Source organism: Gymnoscopelus braueri, assembly GCF_963280865.1.
Source record: "Gymnoscopelus braueri genome assembly, chromosome: 23".
Classification (NCBI taxonomy): Eukaryota; Metazoa; Chordata; class Actinopteri; order Myctophiformes; family Myctophidae; genus Gymnoscopelus; species Gymnoscopelus braueri.
Genome location: NC_137625.1, coordinates 26,423,690 through 26,436,281, shown reverse-complemented (window position 1 = coordinate 26,436,281; position 12,592 = coordinate 26,423,690). Strand labels below are relative to the sequence as shown.

Sequence of the window (12,592 nt, the reverse complement as noted above, 5' to 3'; positions counted from 1 at the left end):
GGAGGGTTCAGGGATCTCCATACTGTATATGGGCAAGTGTTTCAACCAATAAGCCAATCACCGTGGGTAAAGTTTGGGTGTCTCCATATGGGCAATACTATCAGACCGGGGGCAGTACCTATACACGAATCCACGGAGCGCTGCCCTGCGCGCAGCCATTGCTGCGGTGTCAACGCTCCGCGGACGCGACACCGCAGCAATGGCCGCCTACAGTCAGCTACAGGCAGTGCGTCTGTGGATTCGTCTATAGAGCGTTCCACGTGTCGTCACCACGGGGGGGCATGGCATTGGGCGTGGCATTGGGCAATGTTAAGTCAACCTGGTTTTTACCCCTCAAAGATGTCCGCCGCTACCAAAAGACACTTGTTGATGCCCCCTTCAGGATTTTTGGCACGCTCTATTAGACCGGGGCATATAGGCCTACTTGGGAACGATGCAAAGTTAGGAACGATGTTAGGGATGGTGTGTGTGACCCGAGTGCACAGCAAGGAGGAGACAAAATGGAGGATTAAAGCCCACCCGGGCGAGTTTATTAACAATAAGCTCAACAACAACGGGGGGGGGGGGGGGGGAAGAGGGGTGTAGGCTCCGCTGGCTGCTCCAACTCAGCTCGGGATCCCAGGAAACTGGAGAGAAGAAGCAGGGTCAGAGACAAATTCACAAGGAATGTGTGCGCTGCCACTGTGTAAGGTGAACAGGCTAAGAGCTCTACTAAACTGGGAAACTAGTCAGCATACTATACTTTACCATACGAGTCGAAAGGTTAAGATCTGGCTTTGAGCTCCATGCCGACCAGGCTCTTATAGCCTCTGGGGTGATTGTCAACGCCGGGCAGGTGAGGAGATTGGAGAGTGGAGGCAGGTGTGCTGCTGAGAGTGTGCTGTTGAGGCCTCTGGGTGGTGCTGATGAGCAAAGAGAGGCCACAGCAGCAGGATGTGGAGGCGAGGGGGAGCGAGTCGTAACAAACGATTCATGTTGGGAATGCATGCCCCCCCCCACCCAGTAATGCAATACCCATTGTACCTGTTGTACCCATTGTCAGAGTACCTGTTGTACCTGTCTGTCTGTCTGTGTCCCGTTTATGCCCATATATGGAGATCTCGGTATCTGTCTGTCTGCCTGTGTCCTTTTATGCCCATATAAGGATATCTCTGTATCTATCAGTCTGTCCATGTCACTTTTATATGCCCATATATGGAGATCCCTGATGTCATCAGTATATGCCCACATATGGAGATATCGGACGGATCGGCAGTTCTGGACAACCGGATATCCACGTACACTATCAGAGTGTATTGGTCTGATCAGCGGTTCTAGACAACCTCCTAACTCACCGACTCGATGCAGAGCACGGCACTCCCTCGGGTTGTTAGCGACGCCAGCGCCGAGTTTGATGTCAGTTGGTCAGACGGTTCTCGAGATATGTGGGATCTCCATATATGGACATATACTTGGAGGCCAATCTATCATGTCCGTCTGCATGTTTGCCTTCGATGCACTTTCCAAATATGGACATCCTCCACTGCCATGCCTAAATATGGAGATGACTGACATCATACTGATGACGTCAGAGTACTGTAACGACTAACTATGGACGTACTACATTACGTCTACATCACGGTGACATCACAACAAAAATCATATAAAGGCAACAGGAAAACACTGCAGGCTACCATTCATCTGAATCCTCTTCTCACAAGTTGAAAGCTGTCCCTTCAAAGTCTATCATGGAGAATGAAAACGCAGCACTGGTTTTTGACAATGGATCTGGTATGTGCAAAGCCGGATTTGGCGGAGACGATTCCCCTCGTGCTGTCTTCCCCTCCATCGTCGGTCGACCCAGGCATCAGGGAGTGATGGTGGGTATGTGCAAGAAAGACTACTACGTTGGTGACGAAGCCCAGAGCAAGAGAGGTATCCTAACACTGAAGTACCCCATCGAGCACGGAATTGTCACCAACTGGGATGACATGGAGAAGATCTGGCACCACACGTTCTACAACGAGCTGAGAGTTGCCCCCGAGGAGCATCCTGTCCTGCTCACAGAGGCCCCCATGAACCCCAAAGCCAACAGGGAGAAGATGACCCAGATCATGTTCGAGAGCTTCAACACCCCCGACATGTACGTTGCCATCCAGGCCGTGCTGTCCCTGTATGCCTCTGGTCGTACCACCGGTATTGTCATGGACTCGGGTGATGGTGTGACCCACGTAGTGCCCATCTACGAGGGCTATGCCCTGCCCCACGCCATCCTGCGTCTGGATCTGGCTGGCCGTGACCTCACAGACCACCTCATGAAGATCCTGACAGAGCGCGGTTACTGCTTCACCACCACAGCCGAGAGGGAAATCGTGCGTGACATCAAGGAGAAGCTCTGCTATGTCGCCCTGGATTTCGAGCAGGAGATGGGCAAGGCTTCTACCTCCCTGGAGAGGAGATATGAGCTGCCCGATGGACAGGTCATCACCATCGGCAATGAGAGGTTCCGTTGTCCAGAGGCCCTCTTCCAGCCTCGCGTCCTTGGTATGGAGTCCTGTGGTATCCATGAGACCACCTACAACAGCATCATGAAGTGTGATATGGATATCCGTAAGGACCTCTACACCAACACTGTGTTGTCTGGAGGTTCCACCATGTACCCAGGCATTGCTGACAGGATGCAGAAGGAGATCACAGCCCTGGCCCCATCCACCATGAAGATCAAGATCATTGCGCAACCAGAGCGTAAATTTTCTGTTTGGATCGGAGGTTCCATCTTGGCTTCCCTGTCGACCTTCCAGCAGATGTGGATCAGCAAGCAGGAATACGATGAGTCCGGCCCCTCCATCGTCCACCGCAAATGCTTCTAAACAGACTTCCTCTTTTTTGCCCCCCCCCCCCCCGACCAAATGCCCAAAGACTTCAGCTCTTTGCAAAAACAATCCCACAGTCATAGTCATAGCAACATACCACACATTCTCATACACACTCATAGCTTGTTACATCTTGTAACAACAGCTTGTTACATCTTGTTACATCTTGTTTTTCATAGTCAAGCGTGAAATACGCTTGACTATGAAAAACAAGATGTGGTCAAATAACGGCGTTTCTCCAATGTTTGATATCTGACATCATAAGGGTGATGAGGTCAGTCTTGCCCAAACATGGAGAGACGTGTGACTGCATGTAAGATTAAGGATTTGCCAAGTGATAAAAAACTATTCATATTAAAAATATCACATAAAAAAACACAACACCCCCACAATAAACCTACAAAAAAAAAAAAAAAAAAAAAACAACAACAAAAAAGAAATGCACAGAGGTTATCCCACATGGGAGCCATGCCAATGCATGGAAGTTCCATGCATTGTCATGGCTCCCATGTGGGAAAACTTGCACGCTCCGGACCACCAGACAGAGACAAAAAAAAAAAGACAGACAAACAGACAGACACACACGCGCTTATAGGCAGCTAGCCTCCTGCAGAGCCACTGTAAAACATTAATCATTAGACCTCAATCTTTCTGTCTGTATCCTTTTTTATGCCCATATATGGAGATCTCTGTATCTGCCTGTCCTTGTCCCTTGCCCATCCCCATATTTGGGCATGGACAAGGGACAATGACATATACTGTCATAAGTGTCATATACTGATGACATATATGCCCACATATGGGCATACCCCCCTCTTTGTGGACTGCCGATCCAATCGTCCATGCCCAATGGACAAGGACAGATACAGAGATCTCCATATATCGGTTGGATCGGCGGTCCACAAGGGGGGTATGCCCATATATGGGCATATACTGATGACATCAGCAATCTCCATTTATGGGAATTAAAGGGACAAGGACAGACAGATACAGAGATCGGATAGACGGTGTGACAAGATAGGTGCCAGGCAGCAGAAGATTCAGACCCAGCAGGAGAACAACACAAAGGCAGCGGGGAAGAAGGCGCAGGCTGCTGATCAGAAGACTGCGGCCACGGTGGCCCTGGTACACACCTGTGACGACCTGTCCCATCTGCAGGACACAGATGCCTACCTGATCCCAAGACATTCAAGCAGCACTTTGAAAGTATTAACGTCCCAAGTCCCCCATGCGGCCACGCCCCCTGAGCTGGCTGATGTTGTTCAGGCATAAACGATTTCACACCAACATTGTTCTTGTACATTGTTCTTGTAGCAACCCCTCTGTATTCTTAATTCTCTCTCTCTGAACACTAGTAGGCCTATGCCAAGATCCCCTATTTAGGTCATACTCCCATCTATATAACATTGTAGGAATGTGCTTAAATGTTCCACCTTCTCATCTGCAACTTAGTTCTTAAAATGCAGTGGACACTGCCAGTGTTGCCAGATTCTGTGAGAGAAACAAGCAACCAGGTCTAGGAAAACCAGCCCAAAAGAAGCGACTATGGGCCACATGAGCACTTTAACATATACATCAGCTATTTGAAAATACGCGTTGTGAGCTTGTAGATCGGCTATTTTCAAATAGAATATTGCGGGGAAATTATAATAAACAGATCTGGCAACCCTGGACACTGCACTGCGAGTCATCAGAACGAGTTCAACTGCTTGGCGCATCTTTCATTTGGACTGTCTGCAGTGTGCTTGCAGCACCCTCTAGTGGACATAGTTGTGGAGTGTGGATATGCTGGTGTCTGTCAGTGTACTTAAGTGATTGAAATTCTTCACACTGACACTGTTTACATAATTGAATACACAGGACCACAATGGAAATAAGCCATTAAGGTTTTTTGTGTTTTAGCACTTTGCATACTCCAGCGAGGAGCTGCCCCTGAAGGTTTGCAAGCACATTCCACTAGAGAAATAGCTGCATCTTGGGCCCTTTCAAAAAGTTTAAACTCATGATTCACTGGGAGTCAACTGTATTTTATTTAGTCAGTGCATGTTCTTTCTTTTTGGACTTTGCCATTTCTTCAAATTTAACAAAACATAAAAAATATTTTACAATAAACTGTGCTAAGAAATCCTGTCATGAAAAATACAAAACATGAAACAAAATATATTGTAAGTCAACTTTTCTACAAATTCTCTATTTACAGTGTAAAATGCAACAATAGTTTCAGTTTGATTGTTCCCCTGAAAATAAATATATACATACAGAGATTTTGCGATATAGAATTTAAAGTGACAATATCTCATAATTCATTATCAAAGTCTATTTTTTACTATTGGTAAAGCAATATATTATTAGGATATTCTTTTTGCACTTGGTCCACTTTGGTACATTCTTCCCTGAAGGGCCACGGAGAAACATTTGGTTGATTAGAACTTGGTTTCTGGATCTGGAACCTGAGGGTGAAGAAACATATTTGTAATTAGGGACAAATTATCAATGATTTTCAAACACCATTGATTAAAAACTGTGGTTCATTAAATGCAGAACCACCAGTGTGCACCAAGTGACAGAAACCTACAGAAATAAGAGCATTTATTTGAAATAATATGTTACGTACAATTTTATCTCGGCTCCTTAAACTGCCTCCTCTGCCGATTGGATGGTGAATGGTAACTGTTGTTATTACCTATAAAACAACATGGTACACAGCACACACAAATATATCAACAGTTACACTGGCAGCATTTACTTGTGTTTACTGGACAGTGATATCATAGTGTACTGAATATAGAGAATACATCGTTGCTGGTTTGGCAAAAACCATGTATCTTCATCCATATTTCATTGTTTATGATTTTTTCCGTTAATGAATGTCCTCTTTGTCGTATTACAGTGTTAAGCTAAAGTATCAAAAATCGTCGATCTACAAGCTCACAACTCGTCACATCGAGTTGTGAGCTTTTAAATCTGATATTTTTGCTAATTTTTTACATTTTTGAAAAAAAATTGCCCAACATAGGGACGCCAGGTTGAAAGTGGTTAACGATTTTATAAATATTTCACCAACGGAAAGTATAACAGTTAACAAGAGCTTAAGATAAATAATAACTACATGGAATCCATTAGAACACGGGTTCTTTCTTTTTTTTACATTTACTGAAAAGTAGCGGTTTTGGACATACGAGATTTCCACCCGTCAGCGACTACATAATAAAAAGACACAAAAAACAATTGCTTAACTGCAAACATCAGTAAATCTGCCTCCAGCCAATAGTGAGAACTTTTTTTATAACTAGAAGGAACGCTTTATTCACACAATGAAAAAACAACATTTAAATAACTTTATCACTGAATCTGTACCTTTTCGTGGTTCATCATTTTCTCTGATTGAGATTCTGGGTGTTTCTCCAGGATGTGCAGCATGGCATCATGGAGCGTCAGATAGAACATAGAAGGCTGAACCTCGTCATCAAAGAAGCTACAGCCATGCAGCTTCTCCAGGATGTACGCTATTGAAGAAAGTGTTACAGTTACTGTATGTTAAAGGTAGTGGAAGTGTTTTTTTATATTTTTGTTATAATATGTGTTAAATTGCTCTAAAATAGTAATCATTGCTATTAGAGTGTTTGTTCAGTCCTCCTGTCTCTCCAGTTCTTTAAAGACAATTTCAGGTTGGGATGCCAATTTCATCCAATCAGGAGAGAGAACTTGCCCTAAAAGGCGGAGGAGCACTTACTGTCGCAAGCCACAATGTAGATGTCAACTTCAACTCGGATCAGTTCTCTCAGTGCCTATAACGAACAGCAGGACATTTGAAAAATATCGCCTTTAGGGCACGGCCACACCCCACTTTTATTTGACCTCTGGGGCGGAATCTGCCAATGCTTTGTCAATGCAAATGCGTGGATTCGTGGAAAAAATCCGCAAGACCAAGAATCCACGCATTTGCATTGACAAAGCATTGGCAGATTCCGGCCCATAGGTAAAATAAAAGTGCGGTGTGGCCGTGCCCTTATATATTTTTTTACAAAGTAAAGATTTGCCAGCAGTGGAGGAAAGTAAACTAAGTACATTTACTCAAGTACTGTAGGCCTACTTAAGTAATTTTTTGGGGGTATTTTTTACTTTGCAGGTGTATTTCCAATTTTCAATACTTTTACTGCTACTCCACTACTGTACGTCTCAAAGGCAAATATTGTACTTTTTAATCCACAACAATTCTTTGAAATCTTTAGTTATAGTTACTTTGTAGATTTTGTTTATTATTACAAAACCATTTCAGACCTATATGTATACTTTGGCAATTTGAAAATAGCCGATTTACAAGATCACAACGCACCGCAAAGCGACACGTTGTGAGCTTGTAGATCTGCTATTTTTTAAGGATTTTTACACATTTTAAAATTTGTGAAATGGGACCTTCTGCACAATGAGTGCTTTTACGTGTATATTTTGATGCCTATACTTTTGTAATTTTACTCAAGTAAATTTTGAATTCCGGACTTTTACTTGTAACAGAGTATTTCTACATTGCAGTATTTTGATACTTTTACTTAAAGGGATACTTCACTTTCACATAAAATAAACATTTAAAAAATATATAAAAAATAAATGAAAAAAGTAATGGAAAATTCATGGCCCCCTCACGCATTAGAGTGTCCTACTAATGTGTGAGGGGGCCTTTATTTTGACATAACTTCTTTAATTTTTTTTTAATATATTTTTTTAATGTTTATTTTTTGTGAAAGTGAAGTATCCCTTTAAGTAAAACATTTGAGTACTTTTTCCACCACTGTTTGCCAGGCACCGTAAAAAACAAACAAAAAAACGACTCACTGTTTTGAGGCCCTTCAGGGCAGAGATGTCCATGAAGGACACGGCAGCGAAGTCCAACACCAGACTATGGAGGTCCAGTCTGGGGACGCAGATGTTGGCGGGAAGCTCAGAGTTCCAGTCGATCTTGATGGGGAGGTCCTTGAAGTCAGTGGGGAGATCCAGCTCCTCCATGTTCTTCTCATCCTCTGAGTCCTGAATGGGTCCACACGAGCTGTTCATGAAGCCTTTCTGCAACACGGAGCGTTAGCAATATGATTTAGACACATAATCTGTTCTCATTCTCATTTTAATTATACATAGATTGAATATAGAAACATGTAATTTAAGCTACATAATGAACTGATTTCATGTTTCTTATTGACCTGAAGAGCTGTCAGCTTAAAGGAGTAGTTAGTTTAATTTGAAAACACTACTCACTGAAGTCCATTTCAGGTCCCCTTTTTTCAGAAGGTTTCGGATTTTCCTGAGAGCTTTGTTTCTCTTTCTTAACACCCTCAAAGGGTTGAATCCAATCTGAAACAGCGTTGGTGTAAATGAAAAGTTTGTTACGTTCACAGATCAAACCGTTGTATTCTTCTGTTGCATTTGATAGGTGTACCATTAATGTCCATCCTCAGTTTTAAAATAGAATTATGTGTCATGAATGTGTCATGTACCATTTTACTACAGCATGACACAAAAGATGATTCTATGCTCTATTCAGTATGATGAGGACAGATGCATTTTCCCAATTATGTACGTACAACTCACACTAGTGTGTGTGCTACTTAGTTCTTACATATTTTCACCATAGTTTGTTTCTGTTCAACATATGATTTTTCTATTGCTGAGAAGTTATCCTAACCATGCCTGTACAGTTTAATCGGGTCAGGCTGTGAGACAGATTCCATTGGTGAACAATAACATCATGGTTTATGGCCTCCCTTTACTAAATGATTTGATCTTTTGAATCTTTTGATCTTTGTCTTTACGGCTATTGAGTCAAATCCAATTGTGAGTTGCTAACAAGAACACTAAGCGCTCCTCTAACTTTGGATAGTTGATAATGTGATAATAATAGTGATAATGAAAAATTCAATGCAATCTCAAGTCTCTGTTGATACGTACAGCTTCCACAAGCTTGCTCTTGAAGAACTCAATGTTGGCAAAGAAGATTGGTGAAGGAATCCGGAAGATCTTCACTCCCTCCGGCTCATAAATCTGTGAAGACAACATATTTACAGTGATGTCTAGTAGAGTAGACCAACATAATGGCAGCTTTAGATTGTAACATAGGATGACAAAGGCAAATCAGAATTGTTCAGGAGTGGGGCGCCCGCTGGCGGTCCAGGCGCATACCATATATGCTGCTAATCCAGCTTGACAGCGTGTCGCGGGTTCGACTCCCGATCCCGACAACCTTTGCTGTATGTCACCCCCCCCATCTCTCTCCCCATTTCCTGTCAGCCTACTATCCTATCAATAAAGGCAGAAAAAGCCAAAAAATATATTTAAAAAAAAAAGAAATGTTCAGGAGTAAAGCGGACTTACGCAGTGGTGTAAAAAGTCTTAAGTAAGTAAAAGTATCAATACCACAAGTAAAAGGCCTGTGTTCAAAATGTTACTTGAGTAAAAGTACAAAAGTATTGGCATCAAAATATACTTAAAGTATCAAAAGTAAAAGTAGTAAAATGTTTGAAAATAGCAGATCTACAAGCTCACAACGCGTCGCATCGCGACGCGTTGTGAGCTTGTAGATCTGCTATTTTCAAATAGCCTATGTATAAAATAGGGCTAAAGTGGTAAATGTATGTTTTATAATGTAATAATTTATATCTGCAAAGTAACTAGTAACTCAAATTTTCAAATAATTGTACTGGAGTAAAAGTGCAATATTTGCAAAATATGCAAAATATGTGGAGTAGAAGTAAAAGTATTGGATATTGGAAATACTCAAGTAAAGTACAAATACCTCAAAACTGTACTTAAGTACAGTACTTAAGTAAATGTACTTAGTTACTTTCCACCAATGGACTTACGCTGAGGAAATCCTTTCTGTCTTTGTAGATGTCTGTTCCTTTGATATTGGCCAGGACACTGCAGCGGGGGCTGGAGGATTAACACATGATGTAATTTCAATACATTTGAACATTCATATTTCATGCACTCTTTCAACCACTTTATTGAAAGTTCTAGGGAGCTCCATTGGCAGTTTGTCAAATTATACTTACAATTGAGCCCTGATGACAACAGTGAGTAACTCCACACCCAGTCCTACAGCCAGTCCCAGATCCAACCCCAGCAGGATGGCAGCAAAACACGTTCCCAGCCAGACCACCTGGAGGACAACCAGATATGAACCCTGTGACCCCTCGCCCTCTGACTTGAACGTAAAGTCCTCTATGGAGTATAGTTAGTAAGTAGCCTCCATGTGGTCAGGAGTCTTTGGTATGACTCGGTCAGGATTGACCTCCTGGACAATGGGCCCGATTCACTAAGCTGGTCGTAAATATCAGTGTAAATATGGGTGTAAATGAAATGTCTAAAGGAGGGTGTCTTTTCCCTATGCAAAAAACGACGTGAAATTCACAAAGGCGTGTGTAAATCCCTGATTATGTGCGGATCACAGTTGTTCCTCATTTTTGCCAAAAGGTCAGAAGTGCGTTCGTATGGAAGGTTCTTTCTTTGCATTGCTCCACGCCCCCATTTAAGACTTAAAGCTGTTTACACTCAAAATATGGGTGTAAACAGCTTAGTGAATCGAGCCCACTGTCTCTAACCACAAGGCTACTGACCTGGTTCTATCGAGTACAATCAGTCACTAACCTTTTGCTCAAAACACAGTAACATTTAAGTTTATATTACAGCTGCAATCCGGAACTAATTTTAATTAGTAAAATGATATTTCTGACCAATATATACACTTTTTACCCGGTCTAAATGTAATATAACAGTACGTACATATAGTATGCTTTTTGGATGATTCGATGAGCCCAGTGACTTGCAATCAGGGTACTTACGCAGTCTGGCTTGTCCCTTCTCCACAAGTAACAGACGTCTCTGAACTGCATTAACATGCCCTTAAGGTTCACAATGACCACAGCACCCAGCACTGACTGTTAACACAAAAGGTAAAGGTAAGATGATACGCAATACATTTCTCAGTGTTCATTTATCTATTTGTAAGTCTGAAAGCGTGCTTTGGGATTACCTTTGGGAGGGGGTCCAGCAGGAATCCTAAGGATAAGGTGACAATCATCACTATTATCGCTGACAGTAAGCCAGCAACCTGGAAAGGACAAGATAGATTGGCTTTATTTGAAACGACTCTGTTCTCCCGAAATTGGGAGTTGGAATACTCGCACTCGTGTAAGTACATACTGGAACAGTAATCATTGGAGATACATTTTAATCAAAAATATGTTATTGAGTCACTGTTTGTCTTGTAGATGGAATATAAATTATGATTTTATGATAAGAAGATTTGATGATACAGGTCCATTTCGAGGTAAATGGACACCAAATAAATGCATGCAAAACATATCCAGATTTCATATGATATATATATTTTTTACATTGTGTATTTCATTGAAGTTGAGTACAGGAAATATAGCGATGGAAAATGTGTATTAAAACACAAGTTTTCAATGTTGTGCACACAATCACAATCGCACAAAAAAAAGAGAAAATTCAAAAAATAGTTAAGAGGATGGTTAATGGTAAATGGTGCATTTATATATATATACATATAAGAATATATATATTATATAAGAGGATAGATCTGATGATAAATGATTTACCTGAGTCTTTCCTCCCGTGCTTTCCTGCACTGCACTCCTGGAGAGAGCTGTGCTCGCTGCAAAAGAGTTGAAAGAGGCTCCGAAGATATTGCTGACCCCGAAGGCTATCAGCTCCTGCAGGAAAGACCCACTTATCAGGCAAAGCAATATACGGTAAACCCCAATTTGTTATGTCATACAGTGTGATGATGTACCTGGTTTCCGTCTATGGTGTAATCGTGCTTGACAGAGTAGACTTTTGCTACAGAGAAGGCCACGGCAAAACCCACTATGGCCATGGGAAACGCCTCAACAGCTGTTTCTTGGAAGATTTCCAGGTTTGGGGGCGTGGGGGACTCATACCTGAGAATGGAGGTTGTGGTGTTAGATTCAGATTTTGATTTAGTTTTAGTCATAGTCTTTTGAATAAAATTCCATTTAGTTTTAGTCATATTTTAGTCACCTGAATTGTTTTACTTTTTGTCTAGATTTAGTGGACTAAATATCATAAGATTATAATCGACTAAATCTACAGTTGATTTAGACGACTAAAATGTATGTTGGTGGTGCCTTGATGGCGTCGTAATGCCTGATTTTACACTTGGTTGCACACTGAAAATAGCAGATCTACAACTACAAGCTCACAACGCGTCACGCTGCGACGCGTTGTGAGCTTGTAGATCTGCTATTTTCAGAGCGCAACACCCGAGCGCAATCAAGTATAAAATGACTTTTAGTTCTACTGGATCTCTTCTCCACTAGTCCCTCACTAACATTTTAGTCTAGTTTTCATTTGTTGACGAAATTGTCAATATATTTAGTTATAGTTTTAGTCATCGTAGTTTAGTTTTTATTTCTTTTTATTTCGTTTTTGTCATTGAAAAAGGTAGTCGACGAAAATTTCTCGTCATAGTTTTAGTCGACGAAATCAACACTGCAAAGTAGGTTTCTCAAAATAGTCTGTATAGTCTCTTAGTTTGTCCTCCGTGCAAACCCTGCAAGCATCACTTGTTCTACATCTCTCTGTTCCTGAGATATGGCCGATAATGTATTTGACCTTTATCTTGATGGTGACCATGACTTTTCAGGGCAGCCAACTGATCACTCCCACTAAGTTTCATGAAAATACTCCCATCTGTAATCAAGTAA

At 41.8% G+C, this 12,592-nt stretch overlaps 2 protein-coding genes across 2 annotated transcripts in view; one reads left to right on the top strand and one right to left on the bottom strand.

Moving 5' to 3' along the window:
* Window positions 1-1,727: 1,727 nt before the first annotated feature.
* LOC308080058 (actin, cytoplasmic 1-like) lies at window positions 1,728-2,874 on the top strand (the record flags this gene model as incomplete). The annotated part of the gene is made up of 1 exon (XM_080421788.1): window positions 1,728-2,874. One exon carries the CDS (start codon window positions 1,728-1,730, stop codon window positions 2,847-2,849), a length of 1,122 nt encoding a protein of 373 aa, XP_080277914.1. The 3' UTR covers window positions 2,850-2,874.
* Window positions 2,875-6,194: 3,320 nt separating this feature from the next.
* Window positions 6,195-12,592, bottom strand: part of slc26a3.2 (solute carrier family 26 member 3, tandem duplicate 2) — a gene marked incomplete at its 3' end in the record, with an annotated part of 25,046 nt that continues 18,648 nt past the window's right edge. Inside the window, exons 10-20 of the mRNA XM_080421154.1 lie at window positions 11,659-11,806; window positions 11,465-11,578; window positions 10,876-10,953; window positions 10,685-10,780; window positions 9,896-10,002; window positions 9,704-9,773; window positions 8,793-8,885; window positions 8,103-8,198; window positions 7,686-7,913; window positions 6,586-6,640; window positions 6,195-6,358 (exon numbers count right to left, since the gene is read on the bottom strand). Of these exons, the coding sequence (XP_080277280.1) occupies window positions 6,195-6,358; window positions 6,586-6,640; window positions 7,686-7,913; window positions 8,103-8,198; window positions 8,793-8,885; window positions 9,704-9,773; window positions 9,896-10,002; window positions 10,685-10,780; window positions 10,876-10,953; window positions 11,465-11,578; window positions 11,659-11,806 (1,249 nt within the window). The remainder of the gene's footprint in view (window positions 6,359-6,585; window positions 6,641-7,685; window positions 7,914-8,102; window positions 8,199-8,792; window positions 8,886-9,703; window positions 9,774-9,895; window positions 10,003-10,684; window positions 10,781-10,875; window positions 10,954-11,464; window positions 11,579-11,658; window positions 11,807-12,592) is intronic.